Raw genomic sequence first — 19,108 nt, 5'->3', positions numbered from 1 at the left:
TCGCACTGTGTCCGTGGGGATTGTTGGCCATGCACCTAGAAGAACCTCAGTCCCGTTCTCCCAAATTTATTGAACTTGAACGACAACACGATGGGTCACATACAATGTGGTACATACGGATATTTACAAACGGGAGTCTTGCACAGTGGTTATCATAGGATGTTAACGCTACAGTACAGGCCTACGGAAATAAATAGAACCAATATGTTTTTATTTCCAACGTAGCAATCTCTTGCAGGTCACTATGTCTCTCTAATTACAAGATGAACAATAAATAGCACATATATATACTGTATACATATAAGATATGTTTAAACCAGACAGTGGAAATAGCAGAGACAGTACTGTAATGTACAAACCCATTTTCTTTTGACGTATCGTCTTCACATACAGTAGATCATATTTGCAACATGATGTCAAATAGAGAGTCTGCTTGGACAAATTGCAGGCTCTGATCAAGTTGAAACACTCCTCATATAGTGACGGGGGGAATGTAGTGGGAGAGTGTAAATTAAATCCTGGTGCAGGTCAATGTGTTAACATTGAAAATGATAAGGCTATTTTTCCACATTTTCCAAATTTTTTCGTGGATAATATTTCAATTTTCATAATAAAATTCAGACATGAAGAGCCATATGTGTGAAAGCGTATAATTTGGTGTGTTCCTTTAGTCTTTAATTTCACTGAGCTGAATCCACATCATGCATCTTATTCCCTTACAACATGCAGTGTTCTTCCCTCCTGATTGGTTGGTCAGGATTTAGGACAGAAGAATCACAGCGTGAATTGTCATACAACAAACACGTTCCTGCCGGTCCAAACCAGACTGGTGACTGCTCAGCTGGGGACTTTCGTAAACATGTTCTGTCCGCATTTGGACTTTTCTTGGTTCTCAATGAAAGACTGAAACACTTGCCAGCTTTTCAAATATTTTCCAATGAATTTACACGGATGATGAAAATTAGTTTGTGAAATTCTCCAAAACAGTAAACATTGACAAAAGTGTGCATAACAGCAGCAGTAAATGCGCCCTGCAATGGCAACAAACTGAAGCGTCACAATATTAAAGCACATAAATGATTTACCGATCTATTCTTCTTTTGCCCTTTAAGAGGAGGGCAGTTTGTGGGTGATGACTTTATATGCCGCATGAAGACACCTACGAAGACATTTGCTTTAAACAAAGCGCCGGTATCAGAAAAGGGATGACGAGGAGCACTCCTTGGCGGAATTAGCTCCCGATTCCACTTTTGTGCTTATTGTATATCAGATCTGCTTCCTACTTTCCAAATAACGCAAACCACACGTAAAAAAATCAAATAAAAACAGAGCATTGTTTTTTAAACTTTGTCCTGTCGTGTATTTTGGGTAGACGTGTCAGTGTAAGTCATTGGACGGCATATTTTGATGATGTCTGATTTGTAGTGACCGGGAATATCTGATCAGTCCATTTACGCTGCAGTCACGCATTTATATATATATTTTTTTCAAACTTGAGGGCTGCTGCAGATCTGAAGATATCCAATTCCTCGTTTTTTTTTCTCCTTACACTGACATCCAAACCAGGTCTCGTGGGAGACAGAAAATCTGCATTTGGTCAGCGAGGCCATACATTCGTTGCCTTTCACTTTCTGTTACATATCCGGAGAGGTCAACTGGACGGCTCACTCCTGACTGGAATCAAAACACATGCAAATATTTGGAAGCTAACCCGCTAAGTGACGTGCATGCTGTGTACGTGTGTGTTGTTATTTTGGGGGCGGGGAGGACTTTTGTTAGGTGCAGGCATTAGGGACACCGTGGCCCTATTTACCACATGAGGCCCTTTAAGAAGACGACATGTACAGAAGGGAAGTTGTACATTAACACAAAAAGATGCTGGTCAAAATAATCTCAACTAGAGTATAAACCACTACTTTACTGCAAGAGTTCGAGTCCAAAATATCCCAGGGGCAACTTGATTAAGTTTCGGGACTGCAGCATTTTTTATTTACAAAAAAATAATTTCCTGTACTGACTTAACTGTTGGCCGCCCGCCTATTCGAAGTAAATGGGTGGGGCTTAAAGAAGGAAGAGGAGAAGATTTATCTACTTAAAGGACTACAAAGCTAGAGGTCACCATCGTCATCGTAGTCACTGGCGATACGGTGGGGGAACGGCTAGAGGAAGGCAGCATGCAGATTGGTGGGGTCGAGGGTGCGGTTCCTCCAACATGTACAGTGTTTGGTCATCACCTGCGGAGAGAACGACGAAAATCAATACAATCATTCTTGGGACAAATTGTTCATTGTATACATGCACATTTTAGATACCCCACAGATAATAATAATAATAATAATACAGCAGAACCTGAATTAAATTGAATGGAAAACTTCAAAGACTTGTAAATGATTAGCCCCGCAAGTGTCTTTTTGTTCTTGTTTGGCTTTTTTTTTTCTGTGTTACCACCACAGAATGGTACAGTATCGTTGATGGTGAAAAAAGAAAACGGATAATGTACAATGTACATAGATCAGGAACTGGGACTTAATGTGATGAAGGAAAGTGTTCCCCTTGTCTATACCCTCGCTGCTCAGCACAATATGGTGAAAGTGACGTTAAGTTGATAGTATTAAGAACAAAATATGTACCCTAAGGTGAGTCACATTTATTTTGAAGGTCAAGTCAACAGTATTTATAGAGCACTTTCCAACAGCCCTCGCTGCATACAAAGTGCTGTACATGGAGGAATTTAACATGCACAATAAACAGTAAGACAAATCTGTAATAAAGGCGGTAGAAAGCACCAAACATTAAAATCAAGAACAAAGAACAAAGGTGATAGCAGTTAACACAATCCGCACAGTAGTCTCGACTTTCACCAACTGCAACCTTGCTCTATTGCAGTTTCTTTGCTGTAGGGAAGGAGAGCCACGGTTGGGAGCATGCACTGTTCAGCTGTTTATAATTCAATGAGCACACTTCTGCAGAAGCTGCTATCGGCCACAGCTCACGCCCTGACACTCACATGCAGAAACACCTTAGTTGAGCCAAAGGCTAACTTCGTCTATCAGAACCAAGTGTTTGTAAATAAGGGTAACGAAGGTAAACTATGAAAACAGCTTTTTTTAAACAGTATATGGTCTACCTACATCATACGTTTCGCATATTGTAGGTGTGTCTTGAAAATACACCCCATGATGAACAGGGGGTTGACCGCACTGTTATTTAATTCATTTACTATTACTGGATTTGGCGAACCCCGAAGAATTGAAAGTAAACGTCGATCATGTCAAACGTCTGCATCTTGTTACCTCGGTATTAACTTGCAGCTGTCTCCTGGTGAACGATGAAGTGTCTATTTGAATCGTCCACCTCGCTGCCACAGTGCACATCACTCCTGTTTCCAAGCACACAAACACTCAATAAAACGGCACCTCCAACAACTGGACAAAATCGGTTACTTCATTTCACGAGCGGCAGGGGGAACTCCGCCTCCCTCCCACATTCCGAAACATACATTTTCTGGTTAATTGAAGACTCAATTGTGGATGTGTAGCTCGGTGGAATAGCATTTGACTGCAGATCAAGATGTCTGTAGTCATGTACTCCATCCTCCCTCATGCTCTTGCAAATGCCCTTATTGTGGAATTAACAAAGTTCTAAAGTGTATCTTAAACTGTGCATTGATGGGACTGCGAATGTTTGTTTGTCTGTATGAGTTCTGTGATAAACTGGCAGGCAATCCGAGATGTACTTTTTGACCCGAATGACGGCGAACAGTTCTGCATCACGGTAAAACTACAATAACAAACCTTTTGTTGAATGAATAGCTCCCCGATCTTATCAATTATGATCATGATTATGAAAGCATTTTTTTTAATACAGCTCTTGTATTGGATCTTATTGTTAGACGGTGCCTAATATTGAGGATGTCAGTGTTATATTTTTACAGTGAAAAAGTTCAACAATATCTTCACCTGTTGTCATTGATGTCTCTTGAGTCACTGATGCTGTTTCCTGCTAAAACAAAAGTAGTTTAACACATCATAAGATAAGACAAGACAAGACAAGATAAGATAAGATATCCTTTATTCGTCCGACACTGGGGAAATTTACAGCCCCCAGCAGCATTTCTGATTCATTTCTGAATCAGTGAATTCAACGACTGGGGAGAAATCATATGATGGCAATTCAAGACCGCAACATTTAACTGAACGACAGTATTATGAAAAGTTTAGCTACATTGTACATGTACTGCATTTGCATGCTTACCGTTGTCAATGTTAAGTGGGAAGGATTCCAGTATGTCGCCATTGTATCTGCCTGCTCGGTAGCCCAGTGCTGTTGAAACTCTGCAAAACAACAAAGGGAGCATCACGATAAATCTGTTCCAAACCCGACTTGTCGTGAACTTCACGAGACCACTTGGTGAAAAGTTGGTCTTTGACAAGAGACAGGACAAAATACTGTCATTTTGAAACACACGTGTTGGTCTGAACAGAGTTCGGGTTGCAGTTGATGCTAGCGGAGTTGTTCGGCGTCAAGTTGCTCTGAAAGACGGCGTTGCTGTAGGTGTTGGCCTGCTCGGTGGCCCGGATGTACGAGTAGAATGGGTTGCTGGGAGAGCAGACAGGCATTTGCTTCGGCCTCACGGGCTTGGCTGGGAAGGAAAGGAGTAGGATTGTACATCATTTGCTCCACACATTCGTGAAACATCCAAAAGTGTGCATCAAACTCGTAGCTCTTCGGATTAATCTGAAAGCAAAAAAATAGCTCTTCGTTTCACAAAGTCAGCGACCTTTGCTCTATTCTCATCCAAGTTAAGACGGTTCACACAACTAAACATGCGCGTAACTGTAGCCAGCTTTTCTTCCAAAATGTTGTATGTAACTTGAAAAGTCCGTAAATAAAAGTTGCATGGTTCCACTACACGTGCTTTTGTAAATGTTAAATACAAACAGCATGAGAGAGATGCCTCTTTCCATTCTCATCAACCTCTAGAACCAATACCAATTTGCGCGGCATGAGGGCGTCGTAGGGCGTTTTTCGCCCTCATGGCGTCTTTTATGCGGTCAACTTCCTGCTGGTAGCGACGGCGGTCCATCATGGCGCCCTCCTTGGCATCCCTCAGTGCAGTCTCCAGGGCCTTAACTCTCTCAGCAGTAGACCGAAGACGTTTCTCCAGCTTTGGAAGCTCACAACGCAGATCTGCATTGTCACGAACCAGCTGCATGGATGTGAGGAAGGAGAGACGGACAATCTTTCTTTTTTTTCTGTCCAAGTCACTCAATGGATGCTGAAAAAGAAAAGATACGTCACGCGTGTTCTCACCTGTTTGTGAACCTTTGTAAGTTGGTCCAGGTTATTCTCAAGAAAGGAAATCTTCTGCTTCTGGGTGCAAGACCCCCCGCTATCATCAGGTTCCATTTCGGAACTCTGGAAATTGGAGTATTCATAAAAGGAAGCCAAATATACCATATTTTCCGTACGACAAGGAGCACTGAAAAGCATTGAATTTTCTCAAAAGCCTTATAATTCGAGGCACCTTATATGGATCAGTATTATGCTTTCTTGGACGTAGCATTTTAAATGTTCTGTAAAGAGATTGTTACAGCTGCAGCGTTTGTGAAATCGCTATATAGATAAAGATGCATTTTATTGTATTGCATTCTCTTTAGCATAGCTCCATCTAGTGGATACATAATGCACCCGCAGCCACTATTGTAGCTTTTATTCTATGCACCTTATAAATGCGGAGTGTCTTATATATGAAAACTGTCGGCCATTCATTGACGGTGCGCCTTAAACTCCAATGCGCCTTATAGGGCGGAAAATACGGTAGTCATAATGGAGATCAAGAGTTCCATTATTTGTAAACTACAAGAATGATCTTCCACTATTTTTGAAAAGAAATTAAAGGGACAAAAACACAGTCGCTAACCAGCCACTAAAATGGATGCACTTGCCATTTCAAAAAAACGTTTGATTCAAACGTGGGGCAGCCCGGTAGTCCAGTGGTTAGCACGTTGGCTTCACAGTGCAGAGGTACCGGGTTCGATTCCAGCTCCGGCCTCCCTGTGTGGAGTTTGCATGTTCTCCCCGGGCCTGCGTGGGTTTTCTCCGGGTGCTCCGGTTTCCTCCCACATTCCAAAAACATGCGTGGCAGGCTGATTGAACACTCTAAATTGTCCCTAGGTGTGAGTGTGAGTGCAAATTGTTGTTTGTTTCTGTGTGCCCTGCGATTGGCTGGCAACCGATTCAGGGTGTCCCCCGCCTACTGCCCGAAGACAGCTGGGATAGGCTCCAGCACCCCCCGCGACCCTAGTGAGGATCAAGCGGTTCGGAAGATGAATGAATGAATGAATTCAAACGTGTCAGAGAGTTTTTATTCTACAATATGTTTATTATTTTAGCTGTACTTTGGGAGAGGACTAAAAAATCTGAGGAAAAAACAACACGAACCTGTCTGATTGGGCCATTATGATGTTAACACAAGACTTACTGGTGATTTTATCACAAAGTCTTTCATGAAGGTGTGCAAGGCAAATGATCATAGTTATGCCTTGGTGGCGGTCTTGTATCTTGGCTTTGGTAGATACAGGTATTTTCGTAAAGGCAGAATTTTTTGGTTCGCAAGAGATGGTGTAGTTGTGCAATTATTTCTGGCTAGTATTGTTGAATCCTTTAAACAGTATCCTGACTTACTTTTTTAACCCGCGACGTGAGGTCTTGAACAAACAGCTTGCGAAGGTTGTGGAGGGTCTGGAGTTCACGGGCCTTGGGCAAGAACGGACGGAGAGAAGGTTAGAGGGCTAAACTTTAGAAATCGGATAATCAGAAAGAATAGCAAGTCATGGCATGTTGATTATGTATGAACAAAGTCCTTTGAAGACGAAGCGTAGTTGCAGGTTTACTCACGACAGTCTCTTCCAGACCCTTCAGATCCTGTTTAGTCTGCTCATGGCGCTCGTGCAGGAATCTGACAGTGAGAGGGAAAATATCATATAAAGTATTTAAAGACAAACAAACAAGATAATACAGTATGAAAGACTTACGAGAGCTCCTCCAGGCGCTCGCTCTTGGTATTGTCCTGACTCTTCAGACGCTCAAAGTCGGAGCGAACCTGAGCCAGCTCCAGCTCCATCTTGGAATTGCGACTAGGCATGACACATGTTCTATGAATGTCATGTTCTATGATGGCAAGCATAGCAATGCGCATTCATAGCGCAAATAATATTTTGGACGTTAAAGAGTATACAGACTCGGTGAGTTCGTCGATGAGCCTCTGTTTCTCATTGATCTCATCACGCAGACGCGCCAGCTGCTTGTGATGGAGGCCACGGTGAGACTCGCCCTGCTGGCGGGTAATCTTCTGCAGAGTTTCATATTGAATTGGAAAGAAACAAACACGCACGGACAAAATTGAATTCAAACAGAATATCTTTATCCTTTGTGTATTTTCACGCAGAAATGTCAGAGACACCTGGTAACTGTTGTTGAATTTAAAAACGATATGTCGTATGTCTCCGTAAATCTTGGACATCAACATGCGAATAACAAAACTGCCTCACTTTTTTTTTTTGCCAGAATCAGAATCTGATTTGCTCTTTGGATAGGCATTTTTACAACAAGTGCAACGGAGTACGGTGAGTTATTTCCTGCAAAAACTTGACTTTGGCAAAAGACATGAGGTGGGTGTATTTTTTGTTACCTTCACATTTCCATCTTCAGTCTCTCCCTTCTCTCCATCTTTGTCCTCCAGAAGAGAATTATCTTGTAGAAGAGGAGAAAATGGGAAAGAAAGGGTTGGGCACTGATCACAAACACCCACACAAATAGAATGATAATGCCAAGGAGTTGTTTTTGTGGAAAGATATTCATCCAGGGATGCACTCGAAACCGTAATACCCGGAGAAAACCCACGCAGGCAAGGGGAGAACATGTAAACTCCACACAGGGAGGCCAGAGTTAACGTGGAGGACGCACTAACCAGTCAACCACTGGGCCGCCCAAGCCATCCATCCATTTTTCATCCGTTTAATCCTCACAAGTCGCGCGGGGTGGTGGAGCCTATCTCAGCTGTTTTCAGGCAGTAGGCGGGGGAGACCCTGAACCGGTTGTCTGCCAATTGCAGGGCAGACAGAAAGGAACAACCATCCGCGCTCACACTCACACCTCGGGACAATTTAGAGTGTTCAATGAGCCTGCCATGAATGTTTTTGGAATGTGGGAGGAAACCAGAGTACCTGGAGAAAACCCACGCTGGCACTGAGAAAACATGCAAACTCCACACAGGAAGGCCGGAGAACCTACAACCTCTTCACTATGAGGTCGACGCGCTAACCACTCGACCACCGGGCCGCCCGCCCAAGCCAGTGATGTGAGGAAAAAAAAGACTCGGCACAAAGGAATGAAGATGAGCCTGAGCGTTTAAGAGTTCTTTTGCCTGTTTACATGATCATGTTACACTGAGTATGTCTTGAGCATTACCTTGGTCTTGCAGCTTGGCCAACTCTTCGCTTAGAGAGTCGTGACTCTCCTCCAGCAGCCTCTTCTTATGCTCTACGCTCTGCATGTACTCAGTCAACGAGCGGATCTTAGCTTCATGCTGCAATGCAATGTTAGCATTCACAACAGTTGCACGATGTCCATGGCAGAAACCTCTTTGATACATGACACCAGTTTCTTTCTTGTCCCTTCCTGTGGGTCTCACCTGAGAGATGAGAAGGTGGCATGAGGAGAGCTCTCTCCCAGTCTCCTCCATCTTGCGGTGGCACTCCAGCTGCATGTTCTCCAGCTGCCGGCAACGTTTAACCATGCTCTTCACCTCCGACTTGATCTTGCTGATGTAGAGGCGCGCCACTGTGAACTCCTCCTCGATGGCGCCGCTGATCTCCACCGGCTGAAGAAACATAAGAAAGATAAGATAAGAAAACCTTTATTAGTCTCGCAATGGAGAAATTCACAATTCACAGCAGCAAAGTTATGAAAGGAAGAAGTAGACCAACAAAATATAGGAGCTGCTGGAAAGGCAGCCACTCTCGCGGCACCATTTTGAAGTCAAAATAACACAACACAACACATAGGACACAGACAGTCATGCAATCTTCACCACTTTTCTGCATACACTTTGTTGTCTGAAGCAGTTATAGATGAAAGAGGAGAGCATCAAAGTGTCCTTTCACCAGTGGATCAGAGACGTCATGCTGAAAATGTGCACACGTCTGCTACAAGCTAAGTTTTGAAAGCAAACACGAAGCTGTAGCATCCATTGACGAAAAGAGATGAGTTCACTTCTCCTGTCCCACGTAATCCGCTTCAAACTCCAAGCCGCGACTCCCAGTTCCAAATACGCATCGGCGCTCCGCGCTAAAGCTCCTTTCTTCTCATAGTCGGCTCCTCAAGCCTTACATCCATCCAGCCGCAGACTGTTCAACAGCACCGATCTCTCCGCTGAACAAAGCGGGGCTGTGAAAAATGCTGCCCATTACAGGCGCAAGACACAAGCGCCTCAGACTGTCCAGCAATGACAGTCAAATGACGCCGACATTCCTCCCAGTCAAAAACAGTGCTGGTATACCCATGCTGCCGAGAAGGCGCAACCACCAAGCCCAGAGTCTCCTCCTTGATGAATGTTGTGGCTAAAGAATGCTGAAAAAAGTCCACATCAGGTCCACAGGACGTAACAACAAACACAAAAACAACAAAAAAAAGCAAGGCCCAAGAGAGCACTTGCTGACGGCTGCCTACTCGGGCGCCATCTTGACTTCCATATTCCACATTTATTTTTTTAATCACGTCTCATATTTGCAGTCAAGACGTTGAATGCCCTAAAGGTCAAACAATTCGCATTTGTGGGTGGGTGATGCAGGGCTAGTTTTCTGAAGTTACACAAAGTGTCCATCCTTGTATTCACTCATCTATCCTTCATCCAACTCACCAGCTTGATTTCGCCATTGCCCACAATGGAGCTGAACTCGCTCAGGTCCCTCATCAGCCCGTTGAGGACGTCGGCAATACGCTTCCTCTGCTGACCGCTCACTTCCTGCATGCGAGATAGCTCCGCCTCCAGCTCCATCAAACTCGCCTGGTTCAGAGAGCACAGTTTGGGGTGACAGAATGTAGCTGTTGTTGTTGCTGTGACCCATCTAATCATAATCAAATACAAACTACAATTGCTCGTGAAATATGAACGAGATCAATTTCATCCACACACCTTTTGTAAAAATATATCATAGGCCTCAGTAAACACAAATAAAAATAATTCTGTACTGAAGACACTCTTCGTTAGTGTAATGATGTCATTTCATTTAATTAAATGTTATCTTTTTAAAATGTTCATATCGTTCTTTGTTAAATGGATTGGCATCAGTTTTGTTTTATTGCCTCACAGTGGCCACGGACATTTATTTTGGGACACATAAAAAGGACATATGAAAAATTGACTTTTTAATTTCTTGTGTACAATTAGCCTGCCTTTCCAAAAGGCATGAAAACAAACAACAACGTTTCTTTGGGGGGGGGGGGTGGGTTCCGGCAACCAAAGCTGAAAATGTGTTGGGAACTGTTTTAAATTCTAGAGGAAAAAAAGCGTGACTAATCTCCTTCATGTTGTGGCGACATTCATCTTGTCCCATCAGAGGCCACCACAGCAGGTCAAACGCATGATTAGTTTGTCAGCTTCTACATTAAATGCGGCCTTACGCAACAAACTCATTTTTTTTATATCCATGCTTGGGACTGGGTCGGCAGTGGCTGATGACTTGGAATCGCACTTGCGCCGTCGACACAAAAGTCACCAGCAACCAGCGCAGTGTGTCTGCTTTATTACCTTAACAAATGTACACACGTCTTGGTAAACGGAGCATATTTCTGTCACGCTCCTTCTCTTGAACGTACCATTTTCTGGGACAGCTGGTCGGCCAGCAGTTGGTTTTGCAGGCCTTTCTCCTCCACCTCCTGGCTTTTTTGGTCATAGTTGATAGCCAGCTCCTCCAGAGCCTGCAGCACCTCCTTCACCTCCGCCTTAGCGCAGTCGCTTTCCACTTGCAGCCTGCCGAGCTCCGCCTGCACTTTGTCGCCATCCCCACGCGAAGACGCCAAGAGCTGCCGGTAAAGATGACACACGTAAGAAAGAAGACTTGGCGGTTTTTTTTTTTGTGTGTGCAAATCCGCGTGTGTAAATTAGTGTGTACCTCGTCCTGATCCAACATTTGCTGCTTCAGTTTCTCCACCAGCTGACACTGCAGGTTGATCTCATCGTCCTGTAATACACATCACATCTCCGTGACAACACGCCGCTACATGTCCATCCATCGATTTTCATCACATTTTATCCTGTGAAGGGGTACAGAAAGCTGGACTTTATCCCAGCTGACTTTGGGAGATAGGCAGACTACAACCTGGATCAGTCACCAGTCGATCACAGGGCACAAAAATTTGCATTCCAGTGGTCCCTCATTTCTCATGATGGTTACATTTCAAAAATTACCCACAAAAAGCAAAATCCGCGATGTAGGGGGTTGTCTGAAGCCAAGCCTCACATGGTTTCAAGCATTCTAAAGGTTTGTTACTCTAATAAGTGCAACTTTTAAGATGCAAAATGAAGAATAAATACTGTCGCCGTGAGTCTTTGCACTTGCGGCGGCAGTTCGAAGAAGGAGACGAAGAAGATGGGAGAAAAGGACGCATTAACCCAGCAGGATTTTCTCACTGTGCGACGACGACGCGGGATTCTGGTTACGATAAGCCATTTCAAGCGAAGGAAATGTATTTAGAAAGTGGCGTTTCGTCATCATCATGTGATGCGGGAGGGAGAGCGTGCTCTGCTACCATGAATTTCTGATTACAGCCAATAATCATCAGCTTGTGCTTCAATTGTTTACGACTGCCTGATGCGCAGCGCTCAGTAACGCAATATTTTGGGGCACTGTGGATCACCAAACAGCACATTTCCACAACGCTCTGAAGTAGTTTTTGAATGGTTTGAGTGAAGCAGCGCACTCAAAGTGTATTTCGCACAGAAAGAGGGAATTACAGGCTTTGTTCCCTCTCGAGCTAATGTGCCAAGAATGCTAAAGGCTACCTTGTCATCCAGCTGCTTGTACAGTTTGCGGATCTCCTCTTCATATTTTTGGCGCTCTTCCTCAGAAATACGGACCACAATGGAAGAGGTGTCATTATCCAAGACGGGCCGCTCTTCCACCGACTCATAACGGGTCACGATCTCCGGTTGGGTCCTCTCCGTCTCGGGTACATCCTCCCCTGGAGGAAGTGACAACGGCACGGACTTAGAGAGTGTCAACATTTTTCAAAGAATGTTCATTTGGTCGGCGGCTGTTCCTAACCATTCCTCCAGCGGTTGAGCTCAGCCTCCAGCTTTTGCATGCTGTCCTTCAACGTCTTGTTCTTCTCCTTCTCCTTTTCGTACTTCCTCTTCCACTGCTCAGCTGTCAGTTCCAAGTTGATGGAGGCCGTGTTTCGAATGGTCTTAGCACTGATGTGCATCGTATGGAACAAAAAGAGGCGCAATAAGATGGATGGCATTTTAATGACTGAATACAAATGAATTCATGTTCAAAATGTTAAAATGAAGAATTTATTTCACAGTTAAAGAAGCCATGAAGTCCAACTCATGATAAGCGACTGATATGGAGTGTGTACCGGTTATTTAAGGAATAATTTCCCAGTGAGTAAAAAGAAACAATCTGTATCGTTGTACCGTTGTCCAAACATCAGTGTGGACTTTGTCTCTGCGTCGTTATAGCTTGAGGGTGAGCAGCAGATGAACATGGTGGTACGACAATTCCCACCGAGAGAGTCCTGCAGGATGCGGGTCATTTTGCTGTCACGGTACGGCACGTGGCTTTTCTGGGAGAGAAGAAGATGTGCACGTCGTCTTTTGGATAAGAGGCAGAAACAAGGAGGGAAGTGAAAAAGGGAGAGTCAACTCACCGTGCCCTCAGCCAAAGCCGAGATGACATTTCCCAGGGCCGACAGAGACTTGTTGATGTTTTTGGCCTCATCCAGCACGGCTCCTGCAGCCCCCGTCTTACTGACCTGGTGCACAGAGCGTATGGTTACAACTCAAATACAACACTTGACATCTCCCATTCGGAGGTGATGATTGTACATGAGTAGATGTATTTTTTTAGGTCCCGTGTTTGAACAAAATTTAGAATGCTATTAACCCTTTCCTGCACCCCCTGTAACCTAATAACATGATAAGCTGTCCACTGCGGTAATCGCTGTCCCTGAAAGGGTGAAATCAATTTCAACAAAACGTGAAACCTGCATTTAATTCGTCAGCACAATGGCCAGGTCGAGTTAGCACTCAAGTAGTTCAGTATGGACTGCAATTGTTGTAAAAGTCACTCAACCTTAGTTGGATGTTTGATTTTCATCAAGAATATTACTTCGAAGGTATACTACAGTATAAACATTCTCATAGCGGGGCTGTTTCTCCTTCCTACTATTAACATCTTACGCTTATTACATAGCTCAGGGTGAGCGACTGTATCTTCAACTATCTGGCAATCTTCTTTGACTTGGAAATCGTTGATGTTGAGTTTTAACCCACCTTCTCGCTTCCTGCCAGGTCCACTAGATAGAGTTTGCCGCAAAGCTTCTGCTCGGTCTCCACGTGCTCCTGCTTGATGTTGATGAGGAAGATACTATGGCTGCGAGAGCTGTGCTCATTCATGTCTGCGCAAATACAGAAATAACAACAGCAATTATAAACATAGATATATATCTTTATGTATGTATATATAATCCGCAGACTCTGCATCACTGTTGGCACTCCACTGACCACAGTCTTATATATGTCTAAATTTGATGGTATACTGTATATGTAGTAATGCTAACTGATAATAAAAAAAATTAAAAAACAAAAGAAAATGTGCAGTTACCCCAAGGAATTTTGCTTATGTGGACTCTTTTTTTTTTTTTTTTTTTTGTGCATATTCTCGGGCAGCAGTTGAATAGCCATTGCAGATGGACTACTATGAAATTTGATACTGGCCGTTGGAGGGAAGCCAATTGACTTTGGAGCATGGCTAAGGTGCCCCCGAGCAATGCACCAAACTCCTGACTTTGGCGCCTTAAGTCATCTGCGAGAGGCAAAAACCTTCCCTGTAGCCCTGATCAGGCTAAGTGTACAGAAAATGGATCGATGATATGGCTTCACAATGTCACTTTCTTAGATATTTCAGAATTACCGTGAATGCTGATGAACTGTGAAAAAAAAACTGATCCTTAAAGAGAGTACATTCAGTAGAGTTTGAGAGGACTCTTTTTACACGAAATAAACTCATCAAATCCCAAGCCGTAAGTGCAGCAAGGTGACCTCATCATGCAGAGGATCAGCAGGACTATCTGACTATCTCTTCCCAGAAACAATGTTCAGGTTTCAGAACTCAGAACACTGTTCCTTGCGGCACAGTGAGTCAGCATGAGAAGACTGTGATGACGGCAGCATCGATATAATTGACTGTGGATTGTGACACTTTCACAAGCTTTGTTTGTAGTGTGTCTGCTCGATCGGCTCTGGCGTGCAGTGAGCGTGTTGCCGTAGCAACGTGTTCTTCCCATTCACTGAACGTTCTTGACTTTTTCTAACACACAAAACCATGTAATCCATAAAATACATATGCAATCCCTTGGCCCTAATCAGAGAGCGTTCATCAGCCTTGTGGTTTATGGATGAGACATCACAGTTCCTCAAACACGATATCAGAGGGACACATAAACAGATTCCAATACCGTTAAGGCTAAATGACGAGAACGGATTGTATCACGTGAATCAAAGAAAACACATGGTATTTGCTGACAATGCCTGAGCAATTACCATATTGGCCCAAAAATAAGACGGTGTTTTTTGCATTCAAATAAGACTGAAAAAGAGGGGGTCGTCTTATAATCAGGGCCGTCTTATATTCGGGCCAATACGGGAGTGGGTGTGGGTGTCTTGCCTTGTTATTGTTGTAGTGTTGGAACAGCGTAGATGTTGACAAATACTTTGGTCTCTAGGTAGGTAAGCAGTTTGCGCCAACGTGGATGAGTCTGTTTCTATTGCTGACAAGCTGAAGAAGACACTTACTGGTAACGGCAACATGGCGGTTTGATTTGCCCTCGTCAATCACGTCCATCACCTCATCCGGGCTGGAGACAAAGCGCTCGGTGCATCCCTGAGGATTGCAAAACAAGGTTTAACATTTAATGGATGATTGTGGGATGACTCGTATACTGTATTCATGTTTAAAGACTAGTTGTCACACACCTTGACATATGGCACACGGTTTTTATCCTCGTGGACAGACAGGTTGGTCTTTGTCACTACGAAAAAATAATGATTTCAAATGGTGAAATATTGCATGAATGCTGCTATTTACTGAATATTATTTTAGGCACTCACCATCCAGCAAGTCACGAATTTTGTCCATGTAGATTTCAAAATATGAAACCTTTTAGAGACAAATTAAGAGACAAAAGATTATGCCAGATGAGCAAAATAGACAAACATAAAACCAATCCGACAGATGGCAACATTAAAACCTTGATGTGGAATTCCAGGTTTTCATCCATGGCAAAGATGTGGTTGAAGATGTCCTCTGCAATGCGAGGGATGATGCCCATCTGGTGAGGGTCGTGCAGCTTGCCCTGGAACAGCAAGTTACGTCATAAAATGGGCATAACTCTTAAGACTTGAACGTTAAAAGGACACTTGGATGGGCTGAAAAATGGGACTTATATGATAGGTCTGGAAGTAATAATAGTGGTAGCACTAAAATGTACCCCCAAGAAGAACCTTTTTTTTTGTGATGCCTCAAGCCAGAGATTGACACGCACCAAAAGGATAGCGTGTTTTTTGCTGTTGTTTTTTTTTCCATCTCAGCCTGTCTATGTCAGAGAAGCAGAGGCATTGTACTGGACTAAATCATTTCATATAGTAAAACATAGAACTTCTCACTCACTGTAACATAACTTTTCATCGTAAGAAAAGTGGTGGTTTTTTATACTATGCCAAGCACATACGCAGTCAAAATAAAGTAACTATGCTATCTGTACCTCCATGGTGTGAGTCTTGCCAGAAGAGGTTTGTCCATACGCGAAGATGGTGCCATTGTAGCCACCCAGCACATCTATAAGGGTAGAAAAATTCAATAACAGGGAGATGTGTGGAAACACATCTCACTCATGCTAGATACGTTGATGAAGTGGTTTGGACGCGTACCCTTTACAATCTGCTTAGCACAGGTGTTGTACACTTGCTCCTGGGTGGTGTTGGTTGGAAACACTCGATCAAATACGTAGGACTTGCCCTGCAAACAACAAACATGTGAGGTTGCTCCTGTATGTCATGAAGAAAGCAGCATGAGGAGACAGACCACAGTGTGGTGAAACAAAACCTATGCGAGACAGTAACATGGGACCAAAAGATATACAACAAAGCCATCGTCCAATAGTGGACCAAAAGGAGCAAAGTGGAAGCAAGGAAGTAACTGTGTGTATCTGTTAAGTTTATTGACCATAGTGACCACTCCTAAGACTAGAATCATTTCCTTCGTGCTGGTGAATAAGCTAAAACCCATGCTAATTGCTAAGCTAACCTCACTAGCATATTATGCATTGTCAATTTGAAATGATGGCGGCCCGGTAGTCCAGTGGTTTGCACGTCGACTTCGCAGTGCCGGGGTTCAATTCAGGCTCCAGCCTCCCTGTGTGGAGTTTGCATGTTCTCCCCGGGCCTGCGTGGGTTTTCTCCGGGTATTCCGGTTTCCTCCCACATTCCAAAAATATGCATGGCAGGCTGATTGATCACTCCAAATTGTCCTCAGGTGTGAGAGAGGGCGTGCATGGTTGTTTGTCTCAGTGTGCCCTGTGATTGGCTGGCAACCAATTCGGGGTGTCCCCCGCCTACTGCCTGAAGACAGCTGGGATATGCTCCAGCACCCCCCGCGACCCTAGTGAGGATAAAGCGGTTCGGATGATGAATGAATGAATTTGAAATGATGTCCTGTTTTTGAAAAAAAAAAGAGCGATGGAAATTATTCTTTTTTAAAATTGGATACATCAGTTATTTGAAAAAAAATCAGTGACAGATCAACCAACTATGACAACGATCCTTAATTGCAGCCTTGAAATAACACTGTGGCTTGTTCGATATGATTTGAATGAACAGTATGCAAAACGGCATTGGCTATCTGTGATAACTATTCATTGTGATTGGCTGTTAGTTCCCAAATCAGTGCATTAAATTAAAGTACTATATGAAACAAAAAAGCAGAGCCACGGCAAAGAAAACTGCATTATCTAGTAAATTAAGCTCAATAAAATGTGGCTTTTTACCTCAATATTTTCCGGCTTAATTATGAGTGTGATGGACATTGTTCTGCATATGTGTTAATTTATTTCATGATACCCTGACTGTGGATGGAATGATTAAGAATGGCTAAACTCGTGCACCCAAGTCAGGTTTATGTACACACGCACGCACACAGTTTCATGCTTGAAATTTAATTGTGTTCCCCCAGACAAAATGTCCACAAAGTCTGTTGTCAACAGTTGTAAAGCTCAAAGACAGAAAGACACGCACCTACAGACACACGTTAATAAGGCCCATAGACATGATTAATTGATGAGGGGCCCTGCGTGCACAACAAGGCAACTCCCTTTTCTGTCTGATTTTTTTTTGTTTTTTTTTTTGGAGGGGCTTACCGCGACAACGACAGTGTCATCTCCTTGGAATTTGGGCAGAAAGAGATCCCCCCGAATGATCTCGGACTGGTTGAGAGGGCGAAAGCGACACAGCACTTTTATGTTGCACTCGGCTGGGACGTCGGCCATGGCGCAGGTTGGAGGAGGAGGATGAAGAGGACGAGGAGGGGGATGCTGACGAAGATGCTGGTGGCGGCCTGAAGCCGAGGCGTCGAGAAAAGAACAAAACAAAATATACGACAAGAGATCCACACAGGTCGCTCCTTCTTCTTCCAAGGAGACTGTAAAAAAGCTTCGGTTGCTCTTTCTTAGTTTTTTTTCTAGACTATTTAAGCGTCGAAAAGGCAAACGAAGCCAGCGGCGTTTCCGTGTCGCAGTGAGCAGGAACGGCGCTAATTAGTCGTCAAAACGCCAAACGACCGGCCTACATCATTAAAAAAACAGATGAAAATGTGTCCTCGCTTCTCTGAAAGCAATATAAGATGTCTGCCTTTTCTGTCTTGGGTGAGTCAGTCCGGCTGAAGGTGAGCGATGCTGTTGGAAGGGCAGTGAGGTAGAAGGGTACTGTAACGCCCCCTGTTGGCGAGGTCCGCTACGGGCGTGGCCTGCATCCTACTTAAAGTGGTACCCACAGATAGCTTTTCGATGAAGATATAGATTTGAACAAGGATGCGTACCTGACGTCGGCGCCATATTGGGTGTGGAAAAGCCGAGGATCGGCGGCGAGCTCATTCAGAATTCGGCTAACTCGTGATGCAAGTTGTGATTTCCGAGGAATGCTGTCGAAACGATCAGTTGAATATGTAAACACTTTATTGAAAAAATGTTGCATCTGGACGGATTTTGATATTCATCATTTTCCTTAATTGCCCTCGTCAACATTTATTTACTAATCGGTTTACTCTGAGATGCAAGTACATTTTGGTCGACGTTTTTTTTTTGCTGAAATATTTCATGTTTAACTAAAATTCTCCAAAGTACTTCCATTGATTATTGTTAGTAACTTAGCTAATATTTCTCATTCTATATGGGCTTCCCAAAGCTTAAGTCCATTTTCAGTAATTGCCATTATGACATTAAAATGAAAGTAATGGCCAGTGTGGAACAGATAAAGGTTTTCTTATTTCATATTATCTTATCTTATCTTCACCCATCCACCATCCAGAACACTTATCTAAATAAATAAAATACATTCTTCAAAACCAGGTTAATTAAGGTCCCCAATAACAAGCCGCGATCAGCCTGCATCAAAAATTTTATTTTGCATCAGGAAGGACATCTAGCAAAATGAACCAAAACAAATCCCGTGTGTAATCTGTTGTAACAACATAATCTCCCAATTCTATTCGTGTGTGCAAATGCATGAATGAGAGGCATCAAGGTTTTGTGCCCTTTGTACTAGGTTATC

General features: G+C 43.5%; 2 protein-coding genes across 3 annotated transcripts in view; one reads left to right on the top strand and one right to left on the bottom strand.

Moving 5' to 3' along the window:
• The window catches only part of LOC127596861 (succinate dehydrogenase [ubiquinone] iron-sulfur subunit, mitochondrial-like), a 154,397-nt gene that overhangs the window by 77,115 nt on the left and 58,174 nt on the right, over positions 1-19,108 (top strand). The gene's annotated exons all lie outside the window — the stretch shown is intronic.
• kif5aa (kinesin family member 5A, a) lies at positions 51-18,286 on the bottom strand. Of its 2 annotated transcripts, none has more exons than XM_052059726.1 (29): positions 17,701-18,286; positions 16,217-16,304; positions 16,051-16,124; positions 15,538-15,642; positions 15,398-15,446; positions 15,263-15,318; positions 15,083-15,170; positions 13,562-13,686; positions 12,937-13,041; positions 12,704-12,852; positions 12,330-12,478; positions 12,068-12,246; positions 11,178-11,246; positions 10,882-11,088; positions 9,923-10,069; positions 8,696-8,884; positions 8,473-8,590; positions 7,694-7,755; positions 7,245-7,354; positions 7,038-7,139; positions 6,901-6,961; positions 6,688-6,759; positions 5,314-5,418; positions 4,993-5,209; positions 4,468-4,642; positions 4,255-4,334; positions 3,960-4,002; positions 3,294-3,379; positions 51-2,234 (listed from the first exon to the last, which is right to left on the bottom strand). In XM_052059726.1, the coding sequence occupies exons 1-28, from the start codon at positions 17,827-17,829 to the stop codon at positions 3,301-3,303; spliced, it is 3,132 nt and encodes a 1,043-aa protein (XP_051915686.1). In that variant the 5' UTR covers positions 17,830-18,286; the 3' UTR covers positions 51-2,234; positions 3,294-3,300. The 2 variants fall into 2 exon arrangements, with proteins under 2 accessions (XP_051915686.1, XP_051915687.1); XM_052059727.1 differs by having other exon boundaries at positions 3,960-3,999.

Source organism: Hippocampus zosterae, chromosome 2 (assembly GCF_025434085.1).
Source record: "Hippocampus zosterae strain Florida chromosome 2, ASM2543408v3, whole genome shotgun sequence".
NCBI classification, from domain to species: domain Eukaryota; kingdom Metazoa; phylum Chordata; class Actinopteri; order Syngnathiformes; family Syngnathidae; genus Hippocampus; species Hippocampus zosterae.
Note: the sequence above shows the minus strand (reverse complement) of the source record. Positions and strands in the feature narration are given on the sequence as shown.

Excerpts from the sequence above, each read along its gene's own strand:
- kif5aa (XM_052059726.1), bottom strand. The coding sequence starts at position 17,829 with ATGGCCGACGTCCCAGCCGAGTGCAACATAAAAGTGCTGTGTCGCTTT. Across the intron at positions 13,687-15,082 it reads CCGCCATGTTGCCGTTACCA|ACATGAATGAGCACAGCTCT; the intron begins GTAAGTGTCTTC and ends GTATTTGCGCAG. Across the intron at positions 13,042-13,561 it reads ACCTGGCAGGAAGCGAGAAG|GTCAGTAAGACGGGGGCTGC; the intron begins GTGGGTTAAAAC and ends TCTGTGCACCAG.